Here is a 25263-nt window from a genome sequence, read left to right as displayed (position 1 = left end):
CCATAATTAGGAAAAGCTTCAAAAACAAGTCTTGTGATCTCAGCAGCAAATACTTCCAAAGATTCTTTGGGCATACGTGGTCTGGCATTGACAAAAGTTTGAAAATGCAGCATAAACTGTTTCTGTCCAAAAACATCATTCAATGCAGTAACACACTGTTCATAGTTTTGCTGTGTTTCTGGCGACAGTGAGAGCCAGTAAGCTAAAGCATCCCCACTCAATCTAGTAGGCAAAATAGCAGCTAGATTTTGTGTCTGTCCATCAGCACAGGCCTTAACAGCAAGCTCCAATCGGGCTTTCCATAATGAAAAACTGTCTTTATCCTTACCGTCCCCATGAAAACACGGTGGAAGATTGACTTTGAAGTGCAGCACCTTTGTTGTGTGATTAGTTGAAGAAGCGTTTTCTGCACGACGATCAGTAGTGTTTACTTCATCGTCATCACTCTCATCCGGAGACGAAGCTCGCGTGGAGCGCACGTGAGACTCGGTAGACATGTTTACGTGAGTTTAGGCACTGTTGAACGTAGTATACAGCGGCGATAACATCGTTTTAAACAGACCAAATCTCTCAGCAATATCTCACCACCATGCGTCGCGTTGAATAAAAGAAATGTGTCGTTTTAGTTGAACGCTACTGCCGTGAAACTTCCAGAAACTCTTGAACTTCGATCCGCTGCCACCAGTCTGTAACCCTTATTTTCTGTTGTAATACTCCAGTCCCTTCGGCGTGGATAAACATAAATAAACACGGGTTACACCGGTAATAATTCACGTTTCATGTTTATTCGGAAGCATCGGCAGAGAAGCATGAACAGCTGCCTAACACTCTACAAACTTTCCGCTCTCTCTCTTTGTTTACACATGCGCACTTCCCTTAAAGGGGCAGATGCACCAAAAAGTATTACATAGAAATAAATGCACAAGGCATATGAAAACATTTCTAAATAACTCTTAGTGTTTGAACATAAGTTCTTTTCCCTTTTTGTTTTTATAAATCATAAATAAAATAATGATTTAACAAATTCAAGGTTACAGAGCTAACAATTTCCTAAATTTCCTGTTCATAGTGCATAAGAATTAATGTAATTTACAAACACATATAAGTAACCTTGCATAAAACCAACACTGAATAAATGTATTTGGTTAATGTTATTATGGTTTGTACGTGTTTTAAAGTAACTTAAAATGTATTAAATGAGACAGAAACAGCTGATTGACCAGAAAGAAGCGCAACATTCACGTTGATATGTCACCATGGAAACTCAAACATTATAACGATCCTGAATTCTGCCATTAAATATTAAATCTCTCTATGAATAGGAACATATAACATATGCCTGAATAACTTAAATACAGTCAGCAGTGTTAAAATGCTTTTGAATATCGATTTATTAAAATACTTTTAAGCGTAGCTTCCATTGCTCCACAAATATGAATGTATGCGTCTCTCACCTGCGCTCCATGACCTAACGTCCTTTATTTTTGACAGTTGTCAGTGAGAGGAGATGATAGTGGGCGGGGTTTTTTGTGACGTTGACCTGTAAATGCATATACGATGGCTGGATTGCGTTTACATTACACTGAGATCTGATCACAAAGCGTCCTCGACTACCTCTGCATCAGGACACACAGATCGGATAACATTCCGATCACATACGCGCTTACACTTGTCTTTTCAATGTGTATGTGGACAACATCCGGATACAGGTCGCATGTTAATGCCAAGTGTAAACGCAACCGAAGATTCCACTTGAAATTAGTTTTAGGACCTCCTGATAGATGATGTCAGGTTAATGGGCTCTTTGTTGATGCTAGGACTGCGCTGGCGTATCCAACTGCTGTCTGTAAGAAGTGGAGTCCTCTTCCTCATCTCTTCCAAAATCTGTAGGCGTTCTTGTTCTGCCTGTGACACCTGGCCCTTCTCCTTACTGCTGCCTGCAGACAATCAGAGAACAGAGCAGAAATGACAACCAATAAAGAGGCGAAAACAGCATGAGTTACTAGAACTCGCATAAGAATAATTCAAACAAAGTGAATCAGACCTTTTGCATGTTGTTTGTGAAGTCCTTCAAGCGCAGGGGTTGATTTAGACTTTGTCCTATAAAAATTTAATCAATCAATTAATTAACACCCTTTAATAAAACAGCACCAATCCAAGGGCAACTTTAAAGGTGAGGTAGAGCCTCTAATCAGCTAGTGTTAGCTTTGGTGTCATCTACTGTATATGCTAGTGTACTCCAGAACATTGACATCAATATTTTTGCAAAGAAAATATTCCCGCTCCATCAACAACCTTTCGCATTGGCCATTTCAACTATGATGGGTTGGACTCAAAGGTCAAAAGGGGCTCTCCCCACTCACCTTCACTTGGTGAGACCTGCCTGCTCTTAGGACAGTTTTTCGGGCATGCTTCACTTTGGCAACTTCGAACATCTCCTCCGATTAATCCGGTCAACGGAAAAAGCAAGGAATTATACACGCAACGGAACAACTTCAAGGACCCAGTCACGTGACCACGAACCCAGCGGAACACTTTTCCTCATACTCTTTTGTGCACAAGCATCTGAACGCGCCTTTGAAAAGCCAAAGCAAGTATTGTTTATTAATTCGCGGATGCCTAAGTTTTGCTTCTTTTTATTAAGGAGATTCTTAGATGTCCTGATGGTTTGTGCAGATGTGTAATCATTTAGTGATTGCCCTTCTTTTTGCTCTCTCTCTACCATTTTCCATCCTTTCGCTTTCAATAAACAATAAACATAAAACATGTTTTATGTTTATTGTTTGTTTGCATGTGTAGTTAGTATTGTGTGTTTTTCGTAGTGTTATGTTAGCTAAATAAACCGGTTTTGCATTTCACAATTTAATTGTTTCAGTGTTCAATGCTCAGCAAATCAATGTCAATTTATCTGCCTTTTAATCTTGCTATAAGCTTTGAGGTAATACTGTATAGCAGTAAGAACGTTATTTTCTAAAAGCCACGGAATTAACTTCTTAAATGTACAAGTATGAGTATATTTGCTGAATAAATGCATACATTTATTGTTACTACTTCTGCTAAATCAGGTAAAACCTTATAAATTTGTATAGTTAATTAGCGGTAATTACACTTATTATTCCCTTTCGAGCTAAATCTGGGAATTCTCTTAACGTAGTGTTTCAGTAGAAGGTTCAATAGTGTTTTAAGTAACATTAAATATTTTCCTCCCGCTGAATCACTACATAAACAATGGAGGTTTATATATTGACTGGTTAACTGTTAACCGAAGGTAAGAATTTATGAGAGTAATCAGAAAAGAATTTGTTAAACGCATAGTGCGTCAACATGTGCCAACATTTCGCCACTTTTCTATCCTTAATTTGTGAATGGCCTGTACATTACATGAATTATTGCTGCCCTGATGGTGTGGTAAAGTAATAATTTGTAAAATAAATAATTTGTAAAGCATGTGTGTCCAGACTTGAGTATGATTTGGAAGCTGTAAGAAGATGCGTATGTGTGCACAAGATGAAGTAGTCTCACTCTCGCACATGTCCGGCAGACCTTGGCTGATCGCCTCCATCCTAGACCCTACCCACAAACATCTCTCTCTGCATGAACAGAGAAATAAGACGCAAAAGAAATGTTTCATGCTTTAAAAAAGGCCACTGTGGCAGATAAAGAAGAGACAACAATACACCCTCTTTGGATATGAATCCTCTGGACGTGCTCTTTGATAATGTAATGTTGTGCAATTTATGAGTCAGGGTTCTTTTGTTGATCTGTTGCTGCCGTTTGCATGTTTAAATTGAATAAAATGTTTGTATTGGTTTTACCAGGTCACATTTTTACCCAATGGCAATTTAATATTAAAATCTTCTCAGTTAACGGTTAACGTTCGCTGCGGTTGTCAGTCAGATAAATTAACTGAAATTCACATCCATAAATGTAATCATCCGTCAACATTGTTTTCAAAAACACTACAACATTCATACTATCCATATTTATATTAGTAAATAAATAAACAAGTGTGTAAGTTTATGCAGCTTTGTTTCTTACAATTTAGGGGGCATGGCGCTTTAGAGTCTAGAAAGCATTTGATTGAACAGAAAATTTCTTGAAAAGCTGAATTGTAGAATGATGCCATAAAATTTCAAGACTTTATTTGGTACACAGGACATTTTGAACGCTTGTATATTCTCAATGCAAATGTAGTCATTGTTTTGAAGCACACTAGCTTATAACCTCTATCCTAACATAATCTTACTAAAAGAAAAAAAGACATTTTTATTTCATGGGGACTTTAAGACACAGAGCGAGCACAGAGCAAGCGCTGCCAACATGTCTTATCTTATGCCACAATTACAGTAAAACAAACAAACAAAACCACAAAAGCAAACTGACCTGTCTGAAACTGTAAGTATGGCAAACCCATAGGACTCCTCTGACCTGAAGCAGTACACAAGCAGCACACACAGACATACATACAATAACCAAAGCAAGCAATATATGCTTAGACCACAAATAAACAACACTACAGTCTATGCCAAAACTTTGCATCAAATTACAATTTCAGACCGGATTCTGAAATCCACATTACATATTTAGGGAAAAAATGTAATATCCACATATTTTCTTGGCATAAACCGCAAATGGCTTAAAACCCAATAAAACTGAATATTTTCCAACCTGTATTGGAATATTTCTTACCACTGACTCTTTGTGGTTAAATCACATTCCACTGCCGTCCTCTGTGAGTGATGTCCTGGTGCTATTTGTACAGCACCCTGTCTGTTTTGTGCTACTTCCACCTTCTCTGCATTCTGATTGGGTGTCACTGAAGTGTAAATGGTGGATTGGTTAAAGAAGGGAGGTGTAACATAAGACGTGGCATTTCCATTGGATAGCACATCTTGGCTTTTCTGCTCCTAAAACCCAAAGGATGACAAAAACGTATTATCCTATTTAGTATTTAGAATGGCAGTAGAGTGTTGAGGCAACCAAACCACTGTGTAACGGTACGTTTCCCTGTGCTATGCAACACCTCACTAAAATGCATTTTTAGTAACTTAATACAATAAGTACAATTACAATTAGTTAACGACCAATTCTTCTACAACATTTGTTCGTGTTAATTTCAGCATTTACCAATACATCATAAATCAAACGTTGTAGCTGTTAATTAACATTAGTTAATGCACCATAACATGAACTAACATGAATAACTGTATTGGCATTGGAAAACATTAAAGAGAATTCATCAAATGGTGAAAAACTATATTGTTTATTGTTTGTTCATGCAAGTTAATGCATTTACTAATGCTTAATAATACAACCTTAAATATTCTTCTGACCTCAAGACCCCTGAGCTCCTCTCCATACACCTCCTGTTGAGCTCTCCTCCACTCCTCCTCTAACTTCTCCTGATCACGTCTGTATTTCTCCTGAAACACATGCAAACATATTCATATTACACAAAAACCAAACCTGAACTAGCTATAAAGTACTGCTGTTTTAGCCAATGTCTGAAGGCATGAAAACAAAAATATGTAAAACCATTAGTAACAGTACTAAAACATCTGCCCACCAAAGGAAAATAATTTCTTTCAAAAAGAAAAATCACTTTTCTGACAGTCAATAACAGGTTGAAACAGACTGACTGACTGAAGAGACAAAAAAGTTGTTTGGATACTCCAGAACTGGGAAACACCCCTTTTCCACTGGGGCTGGCAATGGAAGTCAAACCTAATCAAAAAAAAAAAAAAAAAAAAAATGCAAACAAGCTCTGGCTCCGTGCTCAGGTCCTTTTAAAACTAGCTCAAAAATCAAGTTTGTCAACATATCAATGAGACATGGCCATCCAATGCAGATTTACCATGGCTAAAACATGGTTGAAAAAAGCAAAAAACTTTCAAAGTGACTGCAAGTAAACAATAAATAAATAAATATTCAGTAACAGCTAAAGCTGAACTTAAGAGGTATAAATGTGTAATGAGTACAGTATAGAATATATTGATCATAAGATGACCCTTTACTGATGTTCATAATAGTTATTTTGTGTTTTCAGGCAACTTTATTAGGTTGTGAATGATAGTGAGCTGGTACTGAGCTAGTGGCAGGTCTGGCCGAGCATTGGAAGTGGAAGCCCCAGTGAAAAAAGATCTGCTTGGGTGGTACCTGCAGGAGGCGCTCTTGCTCCATCTGCCATTTCTCTTGCCGCCTCCTCTCCTCCTCATGGTCCCACAACCAACGAGATGAGGTGGCACTGATGGAAGGAACCTGAAGCTAAGTATTAAGATGAAATCATATAAGATGTGGATATTTAGATGGCATATTTCTTAGATGGGAGTTCATTTAAAATTACTTTGGGCTGCAATCTGTAACTTTTTTGGGTGAAAACAAAAATCAATTAAGCAAGAATCTGCTTGGGTGGTAGCTAGCCTGGATAGAGTGACTTGATCTGATCTGCTTGTGCTGTTGTTTAGAACTTAACACCAGTACCTCTTTTTTTAAAAAAACAAAAACAGATGACTTATTCATTTAGATTAACTTTTTTATATAAATGCCTTGTTGACATACATCCTAGTGTCATGTACAATTAATGTTTTGCTCTGACATGGTAACTGACACCCATACATATACCTCAAGCTATCAGATTGATCCATGCAGAGAAGCAGATCCAAAGCACAACTTGTGCAAAGTTACAGATTGCAATTTTTAATGTCTAACATCCCCACAAAATGGTTCACCCTCATGTCATTCTAAACCAGGAGTGGGGAACCCTGGGTCCTAAAGGGCCACTGTCCTGCAGAGTTTTCTTCCAATAATCAAACACACCTGCATTACATTTCCAAGTAATCCTAAATACTTTTTCAGGTGTGTTTAATTAGGGTTGGAACTAAACTCTGCAGGACAATGGCCCTCCAAGACCAGGGTTCCCCACCCCTGTTCTAAACCCATATGACTTTCTTTCATGAAACAAAGAGAAATTTTGATGCAGAATAATGGCTTTGCTATTTGCATGACTGGAATCAAAAGATGAAAATGTAATTTACATAGAGGTATATTCAAATACAATATGGCAAGTTCAAGATTGTTTTGCATCTACTGTGCATATTCCCAATGGATTTTCGTCCAAACATGTGTCTATATTCAAACCGATCTGAAGAGATTCAATAAATACAACAAAGAGTAAATTTGTTTCTAAGACAAAGCTGCTGAATAACGTACAGTACAATAGGGTCCAAGACTGTTATGGACTACTGTTATGGTAATTATATGATGCATTTTATGGTTCTGAAGACAGGCCCTTGTCACCTTTTACTTTATTGTATGTAAACATCCTGGTTGGCTTAGATCAGGGATTCTCAAACATTTGAGCGTGCGCCCCCACTGGTGTGGGGTGCATCGTCTCGCGATCCCCCCAAAGAAAATTCATGACAAAGAAATCTCAAAATTAGAATTTGAAGTAAACAAAACATTAAATAATACAATGCAGTGCTGAAGATTAGTAGCCTTGTTTTTCTGAGGCGTACAGTAGTTACACATAATTTATGATAAATTGATGCATTATAAATTGGCATAAAACTAGGGGCCCCCTGGCACCATCTCACACGCCCCAGTTTGAGAACCACTGACTTCGATTGTGAAAAGAAAATCATACGAGTTCAAGATTGACAGAGGGCAAGTAATAATGACAACATTTTTTGGGTGGAACTATCCCCTTCATTTTAAGTGACAGCAGTTACTCACATCAGATATGGCAGACTCAGAGCCTCCTAATAAGCAAAAAAAAAAAGGGGGGCAGACATTATCCATTGAAACAATGTCCACATTTCCCCAGTCCTGTAACCTGTAGACTTATGCTGTTCGGTGGATTAAGTCCCACGCCCACCCTGCTCATATGACATAAAACTGTAAGCAATGCCAAATTGATCAAAAGAGCGCACAGCCAATTCAGTCTCATGCTGGTGTGCAGGCTTTAAAGCAACACCATTTAGTTTTCAACCTTCATAATATATTTCCAAGACCCTTGTGATGGTACATTGACTTACAATAGGTTGAATGACACGTATGCAATAGCCTGACGGGGTCTGTATCGCTTTTACTGGCACTATGGAACTTTGGGGTGCAGGTAGTAACCAGAGCACAAAAAGAACTACAAAATTTTACTGCTTTACAGCATACCTTACTTCCGCCCCCACCCCCATTTCATCAAGTTCGGACGTGAGAGCCTAACTAGCATTTGTTTGTGCTATCATACGGTGTATGTTGTTATCATGGCCGAAGCAGCAACGAAACCCAAGAACGCAACGGTTTTGTCGGAGGAGTCTAGGAAGAGAAAAAGGGAGAGCGACAAAATTAAAGGCGAGGATACGAGGATAAACCTTGGTACAGCGTTTGCTCGCTGGCGTGAGCTAAAGGAGGTGGAGGGCTGCCCCGACCGATGTTGGCTTGTCATGCTGTTGGACTAGTGAGTAATTTGTTGTCTGCCTGACTAACTTACGTTACGATATCTATCTGGTCCTCCATTTCTCTTCATAAAACAAGTAATGCTAGTAGAGAAGTGAATTATTATTATTAGCCTATGTCTAAATGGCGTGTACAAGTTTGGTAGAGGCTACATTCTTGCAAGTAAATAATACATTATTAGACGGACAAATTCATCTTTTAGGCCAACTGCAGGCTGACTGCAGGCTGATAGTCATGCTTTTTTTAATTTATTTTTCTTGTGAAAGTGTCTTACAGATTCATCTATGGTAGCTTGTTATTATAATATTGACAATATGGCTATTACCCACCACACAAACATTGATTTACAACACAAAAATTGAATTGGCATATCCATTCAGTAAAACAGTAGACAATAGGCTACTATAATAACGCTGGCTTGTAAACGTGAGCTACGTGATCTTTTGGCGTTTGATAAAAAAATAAAACCCATGGAAATTATATTGTATATAGTGTTTATATATTGTATAATGATATTATATATTAAATTATATGACATGCTAAAAAAATGTAGAGTTCGTGGGTTTCGCACGTGTATCCCCTGGTGTAACCATGACAGATTTTACGACAGTAGTAGAAGACAATACTGTTTCCCAACTGTAGGGGGAACCCGAGAGCTAATCTTACATGGTATTGCTTTAAAATACACACTTGACACAAACAGGATGAGAATTAAACAGCATTTCAAATAACTTGCCCATCCTACAGTATTACTGTCTGTTTAAAATGCTGTCACCATGTAAACGGTCAAGGAGACTGACCTTGGATCAGCACTTCTGATCTAACCCCAGATTTCCTACGCTGTGTTACGGCTCCGCACTCCGGCAATACCCACCAGTTCGTATTTGTTGCAGAACGGCTGCATGCTGAAGTGACGAGGACCCATGAGGTCTCGCAATTTCACGTGATGATCGCGCGATATCTAGTTCTGTCTCAACAGTTGGGTGCCGCCCACAAAAAACGTTAAACACGCAAAAGGTCTATAACCTTACCTCGGAGGCTCAGAAACGAACATTAGAATGCACTGGAATGTACTGCGGATTCATTTGTAAAGAATCCACAAATCAATGCTGGATTTGGAGAGAGACTGTGATTAAAAGCACCATTAATATTGGATATTAATATTGGAAGTTACTATGTTTCACTATTGCTTTGTTAGAGATTGCTTTATATGTTCTGTTGTATCATCCGTGTCTAAATACATATTAAACATGTATCAATTTACTAAAAACAAACTATTAATAAAAGTGCAATACTTAACAATACAACTGTAATATAACGATAGAAATATACAAAGTAAGTGATAAGAAGGACTTACCAGCCGCGATTTAGATTCTGATGCCCGCTTACTGTGTTTTATACGGTAATTTAGGCAAGTTGCGTTTGAAAGGTCCAACACTCAACAAAGCTTTTTTATCATATAACTGTGGTATGTAACGTACGTGTATGTAAGAGCAACCTCACAATCACAATAGAAATATACAAAGTTAGTGATAAGGACCAGCCACATTTTAGACTCTGATGCACGCTTACTGTGTTGTATACGGTAATTTAGTCACGTCGAGTTTAAAATTTTGTTTCTACTTTAATATACGCATTGTCATTTATGTGTATCATCTTTAGCACCCAAATCTTTAGTGGCTCAAACATGTGTGTGTTCGGCTGCTATTTTTACACATGTTTTTAAAACATTTCCCCACATGTAATGATGGGGAATGAACCTATCCAATCATAGCAGTGGGCGTTTACGCCCTGGTCTTCAATGCGGCCGCCCCTTCAAACTAACCATTTCTCAAGACAGCATCAGAACCACCTATTACTTATTACTTTATGTTTTTAAATGTAAAAACATGCAAACATCATAAGTAGACCTCAGACAACAGTATAAAACAACAGTATAAAATCAACAGCTTCATTGCCCCTTTAAATTATAAAAGACTACAATAAAAAACTCGCAGTCCTCACTGTTATAATTGGACACTTCAAACCAAGTGCAAACATATCACAAACAAACAAGACAAACTACAACATTTGTCAGGTATCAGTGCTGGAAAAAGAACTCAAACCAGCCAGTTTAGTGGTTAGCTAGTTGTCCAGCCTTTTCACACTGGTTGGACTTGCCTGTTTTGATCAGATTTAAGAGGAGTTTTGGGAACTTTCAGTCGGTTAGGCTTATGGTGGAAGCTAAATTCCAGCTTTAAAAAAGGCTAAGAGACTAGCATAACCAGTTCATAAATGACCAATGCTTTCAGAAAATAGGTACATTTAACTGTACTTTAAAAAGGTACACAAAAGTTAGGGATGTCCCAAAATCGGGCCCGATCACGTAGTTTCAGACTTGACCGGAATCGGACATTACCTCCCGATCAGGATTCGGATACATATCCAGGGCCGTCCGGGGCTAAGCCCGGCACACAGACTGAAGGTCTCACTCTGCTCCGCGGCAGTGTATGCGCTGCGCTGGTGCGTGTGAACTGACAAAAGCAAATAATGAGGTGTTTTCATTCATAAGCTTCACACTCGTGCATGCGGTGCACCCATGACAAAACCGGGTTTTTACCGCTCATTTAAAAAAGCATAGATCGTTTTTGTCACCATGTGCTCAGGTAATCTAAACCGGTACGCAGCTCTGCATCTCACTCAGAACCTCAAGAACCCAAGAACCCACATTCGCGCAGGATCATAACATTACACATTGTAGTGATGAGAGAGAGAGAGAGAAAGAGAGAGAGGTACGAATGGTGCCCATGTCGAAAAAACTTAATAGAAGTCTTGAAACAAAGTATTAAAGTATGTATAGCCATGTCACTCATCTCATTACAATATGTTAACTAGATAACTGGATACAACTTATTGTATAGTTTAATAAAATAATATATTTTGATTATACAAATCAATTACGACCTAACTATAGTGATTGTTTAACTAACTGCTGACCAAATTAGGGAATCTATATGGCTAATTTATAAGACATATTGCTGAATCAGTATGTTGTTTTTCTTGTTAATTGACTCTTTTTGGGTAGCCTATCTTATGCCTAGAAGTAGTCAAGGAGGTTGATTCTTATAACTTCCTTCAAAGTTTGATCAATTGTGAATAATGACAACAAATGCATAGGTGTCAGAATCATAGATGTGCATAATTTAAAGTTCAGGTTTTAAAGTTTGGGTCAACCTGTGGCACAGCTTTAAAATTGAAACTTATAAAATCCAATCAGAGGTCCAAAATGTCATTGAAACACACCAGTGGCTTTGCTTTCATCAGGATTAAACATGTTACCACTTGAACCCTCCCTCCCAACATAGCCTCCCCACAAAACAAATCCCAATTTATCCCCAGTACATACACACACACACACACACACACATATGTATCGGCAGATACTCAAAATCAAATGGCTTGGACTCGAGGGCAAAAAAACCTGATCGGGACATCCCTAACAAAAGTTATAAAGGTACTAACAAGAGGTACAAAACAATTCCCCCGACAGTACCATCCCATTGATGGCCAGTTGTACCTTAAAAAGGTAGTTTTTTGAGAGTGTAGGCCGTTTTTCAGCATGAATATCTTAAAAGCATTACAGTGTATCACAGCACACACACACACACACACATCAATTTTCATTTACCACATAGATAGACCCAGGAGCTAATAGTGCCACCTGAAGGACAGAGCATTATCTTTAGCCAAAAAATATGAGAAGCAACTGAAACCCATCAATTAATTTCAGAGAGTTTTACTTACAGCCTGTCTTATTAAAGCTACTGGTATATAATCGCAGTGGAAAGTTATTATAAAAGAATGTCAAAAACTTCTACTCATTTGGGTTACTAAACAACTGATGGAGATGCTTTTATTAAAGCTAATCAAGAGACAGACTGCCAAACAAATCTATCTGCATGAGACAATGGCTGTGGGTTCACATATAGAAGACCTCACCAATACACACACAATAGGGTGGTCCTTATTTTTCAACTTTTAAAAGTTCATGCTCTCACCACACCAATATGTTTGAATAAAAAAATTGGCCTTTTTTTCAATATTAATTAATATTTAGAGGTTGCTCAAGACCTTTGAAGTTTAACAAATTCGCGTATTATGTGATACTTTCAAAGCAAGAAAGCTTTAATGTGAATGAAGCACAATAGACAACTGAGACAATGGCTGAAGCAACACAAAGCTAGTCCGCTATATGGTTACTCGGATTAGAAGAGACTGAAATTACTGGAACAAAGTTACCCTGCAAGAAGCAAGTTTTATGTGTGTAAAGTTTTATATGTTGTGCGTTTTTAAATGGTACAGTTTTTGCAAAAACATGTGATTTCATAAATATTCAACCTCTTGATATTGTAGGAACAATTCAAAATTTTGCACAGTGTGTTTTTATTGATATCCTAACACATTTAGGGAGAGAGAGTTGAACATTTAAAAAAAATAAGCCAGTCCTTATTATGCAGGTAGACCTTGTTCACACGGTCAGTCCAAATTAAATTTTTCTACATATTCGATTCAAATCTGATAATATTTAGCATGTGTGAATGGCAAAAAACACACAAGCGGTTTTGGAATATCTTTGTATTTATTTCACTTTCTAACACAAAATCAAACGTAAGTATGTCAGATTATTCAAGAAAATGAAAAAGCACTCTAGGACACACAGAATTGGACCTGTGTTACACAGTGTGGACCATAGGGCTGCACAATTAAATCGAAAAACTAATCAGGATTACAATTACATGTACGAAGGTAATTACGTATTAGCCAGGATGTCCCATATTTTGAGCCTAATTTATTGTCCCGTTTTCTGACTGCAACGCTGATCTAACCAGTGACCGATACAACAGGCTTGTTCAACTGTTCAATCAGACAGATAACATCAAAATCCTGTGGTACTTTAATGCAATCCACCTGTCAGTTCTTGCGGCACCACAAGCAGCAACAGCAGTTTTTTACCCTTAGTGCAGGAGTCACACGTGTTTTGTTTTAGACAGATATTTAAGGTAATTAAAGGCAGAGGTGGGACTAAGTCATTGTTTTGCAAGTCACAAGTAAGTCGAGTCTTTGCATTCAATCTTGAGTCAAGTCACGAGTCAAGACAGGCCAGTCCAAGTCGAGTTGCAAGTCATCAACTTTAAGCTTCATGTCTTAAACAAGTCATTAGTGAACTTTGCCCAAATTAGTATCAGTATTAATAATCATATAATTAAAAAAAAAAACTATATCAGGAAGGATGGTAGAATGTTTAAAATAGCAGTTTAATTTTATACGAGATGGGTGCCCTTAGCAGAACTACTTGTTCAATTTAGGGATTGTGCCAAAATAGGACAAGCAGTGAAGAAAAACACTATTTTAGTAACAAAATATTAAAGAATGCGAACACGTGAAATATTAAAGTGAGTAAATGACAGCACAGTCTTCTGGCAAACTGTGTTTTTAAATGTGTCATTGCTTTCTTTAAATTTAAAGTTATATGACTTTTTAAATACACTTGGCATTGGATTTTATGGTGAAGTGACACTTTTTCGCATCAATCCACAATCATTTAAATCATAAACAATGCAGCTGTCATACAGCCAATGCCAAACCGATCGCGGCACTACTATTTCAGCACTGCCCCTAGGGTTGTGACAATTAATTGGGCAAATGCGCGTTTTCTCAATGAATTAATTTGAATGAATTACGGTAAAATGCCGCCACATTCAAAAGCCCGAGGGCGCTTTCGTGCAGAAACTCCATTTGTGCCACAGAAGAAGTATCATTACAAACACTATTCCAGGAAATATCTAGAGGCATATTTATAGTGCTGTTCTTCAGATTGTTTCAGGTATTTTCATGATAATAGAGAATATTTTGAATGATTGTGTTTGACGAGTGTTGCTTTTTTAAATGTTAAAAACAAGTCGAACTCGTAGTGATTTTAGATTGATAAGGACTTCCTACTGATCACAGAGCCGTAGTACATGCAGAAGCTGTGCATGAAAGACTGAATCGGAGCCTTACGATTCAGAATCAATTTTTGACAGGTCTTTTTAATGGGAACGCGATGCATCGATGCACATCCTTAAAAGATTTTCCCTCTCACCCTTATGCTTACACGCCCCAAAGTGACATCCCATAAACACCACCAAACTCACAAAATGCATACAGTATATAGGATCTACATGTAATTGAGAGCATTCTGAAAGACATGTCAGTATATTATAAGCAAGAAAAGACTTTAACAGCCATTACAGCTGGGGACACTGGACTGATTTTTAGACAGATGGTTTAGTTTTAATCAACATTTAACTTAGGCCAATATTAACTCTGAAGTATTTAATAAAATGTTTACAATCTCCACACCATAGCTAACACATGCACAAAACTTTAAACATGTTTAAAATAAATAATGATCCACTTTTTCAGTAACTATTACTGTATTACCATTCAGTAATTTAAAGGGACAGCAAGTAAGATTTCCCCCATCTAGTGGTGAAATTGTATTTTGCATTCAAACAAATAGTGCTCTAGCACCTCGCTTTTCCTAATGCGTGTTGCCACTACGGTAGCCGTTATATACTCACTGATCTCCTTGTCCGTTTAGCTGGTTCACGTGTTCGCATTCTGGAAACGTGTTACGCTATTTGTCCCTCTCTGCTATTATATTTTTTCAATATGGCGGAACGACTTACCTGTTCAATGCAATTAAAGAGAAGAAATTCTAAGCTTACCAAGAAAAGTCAGATCATTGCCAGAGGTCATTTGACACCATTGAGGACATATTTATTAATACAGACATTGATTTTGACTAATAATGTCCCTTTAATGGTGTATGATGACCATAAATTAAGTCTCATTTGCATAGTGGCTGATACAAAAAGCAGTTTTTTGCATATATTACAAGCGTTGTCCTGGAATGAAAATAGGTGTTTATTTATTAATTATTACAAGACCCAAAAGTGTAATTTATTCGGGGGGTCTGATATGAACATCAACACAGATAGAACACAGAAGTTTGAGATCTTATATAGGCCTGCATTAAAATAATGAACGTAGATATAAAAATGAACACTTTTCAAACGGAAAGTTTAACACTGTGAAGCACAAACATCCTATAAGAGAAACTGAAAGCTAATGGATTATAGGGGTGTGACGGTTTTTATATAACCGTGAGACCGACGGTTATAGTTGTACTTCATCTGGCGATATGCAGTTCACTTGGTGATATCAAAGTACCGCGAGAGCGAAATAAAGCAGAATTCTCTGTGTTTTTTCTCGAATCGCTCCCGCGATACTTTGATGTCCTTCGTCTGTCGGTTCTTGAGGCACCACACCAGTCTGGTTTCCAGTCACTTTTGCATCACCGTGGTAATTTGATTTAATACGCCGATCGGATCACACAACGGGTCAAGTGCACACTGCAGGGACCCATCTAGAGTGATCTCTGATCTGATTATGAAGTCTTTCCAAGTCACAGGGCTCAAGTCCAAGGCCCAATCCCATTTCTCTGTCTTACCCCTTACCCCTACCCCTTAGTTTTGCACGTTCACGAGAGCGAAAGGGCTATCCCGATTGGTCCTTACTCTCACGTGAACATGCAAAACTAAGGGGTAGGGGTAAGGGGTAAGACAGAGAAATGGGATTGGCCCAAGTCAAGTCTCTAGTCATTGGTGTCAAAGTCTAAGTTGAGTCTCAAGTCTTTTTTAATTTTGTCAAGTCAAGTCGCAAGTCATGTGACTCGAGTCCACATGTTAAAAGTACCTGCTGTAAATTAACAAACTATTAAAAAACCTACCATATGTTGCCAAGGCATAAGAAATGAATATTCAGGAGATAACCTATCATTTTGACAAATGGCTTAAATACACATCCCATATTAGACTGAGAAAGATGGCAACTCTAATTACAGACGAAACAATTAAACATAAAAAGCCAAAAAGCCTCAAATTACTGCTGTCCATGTGTGTTCTTTTCTGTGCATTTCGGCAGTATGTTTGGGGACCAAATACAGGGGTGAATGAGAGATTTTAAAATTGATAAGTTGATGTGTCCTTTAGCCGTTCGTTTTGGATTTTTACTAACAGCATAACTCCCATAATTATTTGTGATTATTTAGTTTTGGATGTTTAGAATTTACCATGCAGCTGCTTTATAGAAAGCTTTAAACATTCAAAACATCAATGTAAAAGCTATTAATCGACAATAATAATAATAATCACAATTACAGTATCAAGGTGAATAATTAACAATTATGATTTTTGTCATAATCGTGCAGCCCTAGTGGACAGTCACTCAGTCAAATTCATTCAAAAGATATGTACAAATTTATGTACACAATTCGGTCAGAAACGTCAAGATTGTGAGGCGAACATATCGTTTTGAGGATTTATGATCAATTTGTTTTGGACAATTTCACCGAAGCGGATAAAGGGAAGATTTTGAAGGTAAGTAAATAAACTTAAACCGCGCCGCCCGGTTTAGGTAACTTACAACTAGATTACAGTTTTATGACTGCAATAAATCATTTTATGCTTTGTGTGTGGGCTTAATTAAATCCTGAGAGTCTAAGCTTTCAAATGATGCTGCATGACCGTATTTTTCAAAGATTTAATGCTTCAAAGTTACAATGAAGTTTAAGCAGCCTCACTACAGCAACTTTTTTTATAAACTGTGTTTTTGCTCTGATATCTTATTGGAAATCAACAGTCATGCATTGGTCTCTACTAAAATGTTGCTATTGTGACAGCCTATTAAAAATTTAACAGAATTTTCAAGTTTAACCCTGAACAAGGAAGAAGTTGGTCTGACTGCCAAACGTATCTTAGAGTGCTTACCTTTGTTTTGTATAGCAGCTGACTTGTTCAAGAAACTTCCATTCACCATTTTTGACAGAACTCCCTGACAGTAAAAAAAGATAATAATGAAAGGGATAATTGAAGCATAAAACTATTACAAATCAAACATATAAATCAAGTAAAGTACATGGTCTCTTTCATTTCACTTTATAACTCACATTAGCAGGTTGTCCATTCACCTGCGTCTTCCCTGCAGACTCCACAGGTGAGTTTGAGCTTGTGCTGATAGAGACAATGTGCTCTAGTCGCCCTACATTGGAGCTGGTCAAATTGATGGTCTTATGGCTCTTGTATGGAAGGGAAGGAGGGCCACTGCCCCAGCCTGTCCAGCACCCAAACACGTCAGCAATTTAGAGACACCAACTCACTTGCTTTTGGATTTGTGGTAGAGATTACATTCTTGTTTGTGTAATGTTAACCATAACTGTCAAATTTAAAGTGACATATTTGAGCAATCCTTAAAGCGTAACTAAACTCCTGGTCAGAGCCTGACTCCACCCACTGGCAATATTTGAAAAATGCAAGAAAGTGGGCAGATCCCAACAGAGATCGAGGGGACAAACTAAGTTCGTACCAAGTGTGTGGTGAGATCGTAACAAGCATAGACATTATATACGTAGACACCTCGTAGACTGAGCTGCCTATTGGAGCTGACGTATCGTGCGACCGCCATCTTGGATGGGTCTCCAGTGCGCTCCCTTGCATTCATTTCTAATGAGGAGTAATCATAACTCCCCTAATTTTTACCGGATTTTCACACGGTTTGAGTTGTTATAAGCGGCAGAGATTTAGTTGTGATACAGGACGCTGTCACACATTGAAAAATACTGCTTTCATGCTAAATACTTTGTATTATTATTGTATTATTACAGAGGCAGACACTACTTAAGTATTTTACTTTCTACATAAAAGTAAATTTTCAAGTATCTGTATTTCAGTGTTTTTCTTTGGAAAACTTATATTCCAAAGCATATTATCATAATTTTTACTCCACTACATTTCATAATTTCAAGTTTTTGGTTTATATTTAAGTACATTAAACATCTACTTATTTTACTTTTACTTAAAAAGTACTTTAGTACACAATTTTTATGTAATTTTTACGTAATTAGGTATTTTATGTAATTAGGTATTAAATTAATTTTAATATGAATGAATTGAGAATGAATTGGCTGTGAGAATTTTCATTCCAAATAGCGGTCGCGCTACTTAAGCGCCATCTAGTGGCTGATGCTAAAAACGAATCAGAGTTTCCCCTCTTGTTCTTCTATACTCTTTGCTACAGAGCTTTGACGACTCTGTCACAACAAAATCCTCCCGTTTTATAGCAACTTCCCATTGCCTCCTCATGCCTGTATCACTAGGAAACCTTCAAATGTGAAGAAAAAACAGCGAGAGATCATGAGAGAGAGTACCAGTTCCTGCTGAACATTGACATATTATTATAAATAATAACGTAAAATAACCAAAATGATTGTTCAATCTTACTTGTGAAATGTAATCCCATGTGATCTGGAATCAATACTGCGCCGGTTATTGCAACCGTAAGCTGCACAAAATACGGCCATAGTATGGCTTTCTTTCTGTTAACTCCCATTGACTCTGGTGCTAGCGTACAGTGAGGAGACCCATCCAACATGGCGCCGACGCTCGATGCGTTCCAGCACGTCATGAGGCGTCCACGTATATAATGTCTATGGTAACAAGGGCGTGGTAAGCTTGAACCTGCTTACGTCACAAGTTATTTTTTGGACCCAACATCCAATCGAAAATTTAACTGCAGTAGCCACCGTTCAACCTGAAGAGGGCAGCAATCAGACGTTTTTACACCATATATTGTAGTATTGAAACACTTTGGGCCCTATCTTGCACCCAACGCAATTGACCTTGTCAGTGACACATGTATCATTTCATATTTTGCACCGGCGCACAGCGGGTTTTTCCCTCCACAGACGCACGTCGGCAAACTAGGGAATGAACCTGCGCTCCCTGGGCGGTTCAGCGCAAAAAAGGAGGCGTGTTCCGGCGCAAACCATCCCTGATGCTATTTTGCAGTTAGTCTAAAGTCAGTGGCGCGTAGTTCATTATGCTATTTTAAGGGCGCATGCTTGACCATAATGTACAGCGTGCACAACGCGCATTGCTTATCTAATCTACACAGATGCAACAGTTATTTTTGCAAATCCTTAATTGTTACAATAAAAAATATTAACACATGAGATAAGGGAAACCATTGTGGTGAGCATTGTGGTGATAGTTTTTATGTATTGTGTGTCTGCGTTAAAAAATTCTCATGCAAATAACGATTAAAATATTTTCATAAGTTTGTTGTGTGGCTGTTTTACATTTATTTTATGTAAATAATAATTAAAATGTTTTCATAAGAAACCTTAATGTATATGAACTTGATTTGTAAGTGTACTTTGGGGTTGGACCTTGCTTGCGTTTCTGATTTCAAAGCCCCCAAACCCTTTCAGCGGTGAGGGTGGACGCAGCGATGTCCTCTGCTGGCGTCAGGTCCTGTGTAGAGACAGATCCACCTCCCGTTACACGGCGTGCCCGATTTATGCTGGCAAGCTTGGGATCCCCCGTCTCCTGACATCATTGTAGCGCTTTGCGCAACGATGGGGAAGCCAGCTGATGAGACAATTGTGGCTATTTCCTCTCACGCCTGTTTAACCTATGCTGATTTGGGCGGGTTTCTCCTATCCCCATACAAAACAACTTCTCTGTATTGGCCTGATCTTACAAGAACGTCGGTCTCCTCGGCTGTGAACCGCTCCTGGCGTGCGCCTGGTAAATCCGTCATAATAAGCAACCCGCCATGGAACTTGCGCCCTTGCGTTTTAAGGGAATGTTGGATAGCGTTCTGATTGGTTTATTTGACATTACGCCCAAACCACACCTATGAATAATGAACCTACTTCAGACCAACCCCTTATTGATTTGCGCCTGGCGCAAGACTTATTTCTCCCACCGGGAAAATAGCAACAGCGCCCAAGATCCGCCCACAAAGTCACTTGCGCTTTGCGCTTCGCACTTGCGTTTCAGATCGTTAAAATAGGGCCCTTTGTATCCAAATGTCAAAAAACGTACTAAAATCAATGAACAGCACTAATAAAGCATCATTCTTACAGATCATTAACTAAAAAAAGTTGGTTTAGGGTTTAGTTACTCTTTAAATGTCAATAATGCTCAACTACTAATTTTATCCAAAGTTGAAAGTAGAGCAAAGATTATTGGTGCAGTACAGTGAATGTTTGAATTTTCTATCTTTTCTCAAACTGTCTGTCAGTCTCACGTTCTGTTCTGAACAAAGACAGACTGACCACATTACCACAGTTAAAGAAAAGCAAGAGATAAAGCATCAAACTTTTAGTATCTGCTAATGTGTTTAGCTTGGCATTGAGCTGATCTAAAAACTAGAGGCTAAAGACAATGTTCTTAAATGATAAGCACAGTTTCGTTTTTAAATCATTTTGACTAGCTGATTATTGACCAGAGTTAAACCACACACACACACACACACACACACCATTCTGGCCATGATGCCTGATGTCCATTAGCAAAGACCCATTTTGCTGTGCTCTGTCCATGCTTTCTTTAAACTGCTCATACTTCATATCAGCCACCCTGCAGCCTCCCAGCGCCACAATCTCATCACCCATCTGCAGACCACACAACTCTGCTGGGCTTCCTGTGTGTTTGGGTAAAAGCACACCTTTCCAATTAACCAATACATTTGACTTAAACATTGCCAACAAATAATCTATTCTGTTATTAGTACATTATTTTTTTTAACAGCATATGCTTATAAAGGTTAGTACGATGAATTTATCCTTGGGAGACAATTACATGAGAAATGGGAAGACAAAAAGTTTCAACAACTGGTAAAGATATACATGGTATACAGTTCAGATGGGTGAGATCTAAAGTATGACACTTCAGTATGATTTTCTGTTAAGCTGCCTTAAAGTGGGTAAAAGCAGTATAGCAATAAAAATAACTTATCTGCTCAAAAAATATGCTACAAAAGTAGAAATTGACACCAAACTCCTGGTTCAAATATATCATTAATCAGGCTATAACATGTACATCGGAAATGGAGTTCTGGCAGAGGACATTAACCTTCTAATGGGTGTTTTTTTACACAGTATGTGGCAAGCGGCGGGTTTGCCGTGCAACATGCTGCTTTTCTCATGTAGTTGAAGCATTTTGTACAGCACTTACTGCAATTTTTATCTTTAGTGGGCCTTGCAATGAAAAGCTGTGCCCGCAAAAGGGGAAGGATTCTGGGTGCACAAGCTCCATGTGCAGACCGTTTCCTTTTGAAAATAAACTAGAGAGTCGTGATTGCCACGTCCTGTCTGGAAGGCCCATAACTTGTCTGTTATCTCCACATGATATTTCTGATTGAAAAGCCCCTGTAGAAGTCAAGCCCTCTCCATCTCTCTTACACATGAATGCAGTTCTTGCAGAACACATAGGTCACAGATAAATGCTAAAGTTACTCTCGTTCATGGAGCAAATTGCTTTAATCCTAGCTTATGACTTGATGCAGGACTCTTCATGATTCCTCCTCAGTTTAATCAATTAGACTAATGCACAGTACAGTAAGAAACACCTTCACTGTTCTCTATAAATCATTCATCTTAGTCTGAAAATGACACTGTTACTGCACGCAAGTGTACATGGCACAATGCGCATAAAATCACTCTTAAAAACAAGAAACTAAACAAGACATCCAGTGTAAAGGACATATTACAAGGGCGATACGGTAAAACATATACCACGAATAGAGTAACATTCATTACAAATACCCAAAGTAAACAAATTTACCTTGTTCTTAAGTGGTTCTTATCCTCAAAGTGCAATTAGAAATTCCTAAAACCATCTAAATTGCATCTATTTTACAATTACATTAGCTGTAAGTTTTTTTTTCCAATGATGCTCTAAACCATAACGAATTATGAGAGTATTACCTGTGTGGACAAATTTAACACAAGCACCAGTTGAGTCCCAGTGAGCCTTGAATCCGAAGTCTCTCTTACTGTTAGGTTTCTGATTCAGACAGACTCGCATTTCACTTTGACCCACCTGTGAGAGAGAGAGAGAGAGAGAGAGAGAGAGAGAGAGAGAGAGAGAATGCCAAATGCAATGCTATTTCATTCAGTTTAGGAGTAAGCGTTTAACATTCATAAGATTCATGCTGAAAACATTTATAAGAGCACTAAACAAAGTTCTTGTTTAAATAGCCTAACATTCTTTATAAAAAACGATTAATATAATGCTATTATAAGCACTGTTGCATAAAGATAAATAAATTATCCTTCCTAACAGTAAAGTATTAACACACATGGTGGATGGTTGTTTAAAGGATGGGGCCATGGTCACATTAGTGACAAGTGACCGAAGTGGAGGTGCTGATGATCTTTCATCTATTCTCTCTTCCCTGTCATCCCCATTAATACTGATTAGATGAGTGCTTGAATGAGATTGGCCTGTGTTGGCAGAGGTTGTGACCTTTCCTTGGCCGCTGAGGAAAGAGGGAATGAGGGAATGATCTTTCTGCCCACTGATCAAGTTCTTATGAGAGTCATCCATCTGTAGACACAGAAGAAAGAAATAAAAGGAGTGGACACTTGAACAACTACTTCTGTATTGACATGAGGAAACTTTGTCTCCAAGACATCAGTTGATTGTATTGTGATATCCATGAAAACTGCCTTATTTTTTCTGTAAAATACACGTTAAAATATGTCTTGTATGATCTAGTTCCGCCACGCTGAGAGAGAGACGCTGAGAGAGAGACGAGGAGTCGCAAGCCTGGAGCTCCGTTGAGCTTATCAGCTAAATCCTATTTTTTCACTATCTTATTCCTATCTATATAATATAACTTATTAGTTTATCTTAGGAACACTTTGACGATTACTGAATTGTATTACTAAGCGATACGATTTTATCACTAGTAACACCCAGTGTTAGCATATAGCCCGCTAGCATCACCAGTCGGTGCCGGCTAAAGCTAGCATTTCTTACCGTCTGTTTACTTAAACCTCCCTTCGTTGGCGATCTAATGGCGGATTCATCTGATGTATGCTTTTCTGATCTGTCCACACCAGATCGGGAAGCTGTGGAGGAGCTGATGCCCGGCCTTCGCAGAGTCAGCGTGCCTAACATCACCCTGACCACAGACGCTCGTAGGCGGCCAAGGCGTGCTGCGAGCGAGCACCTGTCTCAATGCAGCTTCACGGACAGCGTTCGGCCGAACGGAGACGCCATCTCCCAGCATGAAAACGGTAAGACTCTGCTTGTCATTGTAGCCTGCACTACTTGCCACATGCACAGTTTAGCTTCTTCCGTCAGCATAGAGGGGTTTACATGTGCTAAGTGTATTGAAGTAGTAAGGCTGACGGAGAAGGTTGCAGAACTAGAAGCGCGCATCCGAACGCTAGTTGAGGACAGTAAGACCGCTGATGTTAATGTTTCAAACACTGATTCGTGTGCGCCTAGTGTTAAGCGTAATACACATGGCTCGGTTCCGACTTCAGAGTCAAGGCGGCAGACTAACTGGTAGAGGTCGACTGATTTTATCGGCCGGCCGATTAATTGGCCGATTTTTGGCATATTTTTAAAAATCGGCTTTGGCCGATTTTGCTGCAAAATTAGGCCGATTAATAGGCAGGCGCATCTGCGGGCACCTAAGCGCTGTTGTAGAACTCGTGGCGCTGCCTCTTGCTGCAAGCAGATCGCTCCCGTCTCGTGTGTGTGCAGCCATGCCTTGTTCACAAACAGCTTTACTAAATGATGGCGGATCGCGCAAATTAAGCAGCCAGTACAACAGCGCGACGGGCTAATGTCTCGCGGTGCACTGTCCGTCCAAAGATTAGGCTCATTTCATGTGATTAATGAGTGATGATGAGTTTTGTTTGCGTGACAGAGAGAGAAGAGCCGCGCGTGCATGCTTTCTGTCTCCCTGCTTTTATTACTCAAAACAAAACTGACTCGATGGCGAAAGATCGGAAGACCAAATCATATCCACAAAGGAAATGTTTTTCGTGTTGTTACAGTAAGACTTTGTTTACAGTTTTGCGCTGCTCAGCCTGGATTAGAACACAGCGCGTCCGATTCGCGAACTGACTCCTTTGAACGGATTAGTTTGAATGAACGGTTGAAACAACAGATCTGTCCCAACACTAAACTCACAAGACGTCACTGTCAGCACAATCAGTCACTTATAGCGTCTCAGAAATGAGAATGTAAATGTGTTTAAAAAGATTTGCCCTAAATAACAGTCTCAACTAAAAACCATAGACATTTACTATGTTAACTTTATGATGAATAAATATTTTATCAGGTCTACCAAATAAGGATTTTATCCTACAAAGCAATAAAAGCCATTGTAAAAAACTGATCAAAGATGATGACAGCAGAGTGTCAGGTAATATCTGTGTCTGATAAATGCATCGTGCAGAGGAGGTTGTAAAACTCTTCAGAAAGACCAGTCATATATTTTTAAATACTTTGACTTAAATAGTGACATTTTTGCATTTAAAATATCTGCTAATAATGATGAGAACATTTTGATTATTATGTACATATAGAAAATCGGCCAAACATATCGGCCATCGGCTGCCCTGATTTCTAAAAAATCGGCATCGGCCAGAGAAAAAGCATATCGGTCGACCTCTACTAACTGGGTGACTGTCAGGCGGCATAGTCACATTCGGCATCCAAATCACGTTCCTGTTTTAATATCAAACAGATTTTCTACACTCAGCAATACACCGGCTGAGACATCTGTTAAAGGTGCCCTGGTTATTGGAGATTCTATACTCAGGAACGTTGACATTGAGGCACCAGCCACCATAGTCGATTGTATACCGGGAGCCAGAGCGTCTGACATTAGATCCAAACTTAAAGTGCTGGCTAATTCTAA

At 38.6% G+C, this 25263-nt stretch overlaps 1 protein-coding gene across 1 annotated transcript in view; it reads right to left on the bottom strand.

Annotated features, from left to right (window-relative positions):
• lmo7b (LIM domain 7b) overlaps window positions 1-25263 on the bottom strand; it is a 109130-nt gene that overhangs the window by 26670 nt on the left and 57197 nt on the right. Inside the window, 12 exon segments of the mRNA XM_055206644.2 lie at window positions 1772-1937; window positions 2045-2100; window positions 4384-4428; window positions 4690-4907; window positions 5334-5423; window positions 6157-6264; window positions 7732-7757; window positions 17304-17367; window positions 17483-17646; window positions 20860-21021; window positions 22307-22421; window positions 22677-22928. Of these exon segments, the coding sequence (XP_055062619.2) occupies window positions 1772-1937; window positions 2045-2100; window positions 4384-4428; window positions 4690-4907; window positions 5334-5423; window positions 6157-6264; window positions 7732-7757; window positions 17304-17367; window positions 17483-17646; window positions 20860-21021; window positions 22307-22421; window positions 22677-22928 (1466 nt within the window).

This window comes from Misgurnus anguillicaudatus, chromosome 3, assembly GCF_027580225.2.
Source record: "Misgurnus anguillicaudatus chromosome 3, ASM2758022v2, whole genome shotgun sequence".
Lineage (NCBI taxonomy): Eukaryota > Metazoa > Chordata > Actinopteri > Cypriniformes > Cobitidae > Misgurnus > Misgurnus anguillicaudatus.
This window is presented reverse-complemented; position numbering and strand designations above follow the sequence as displayed.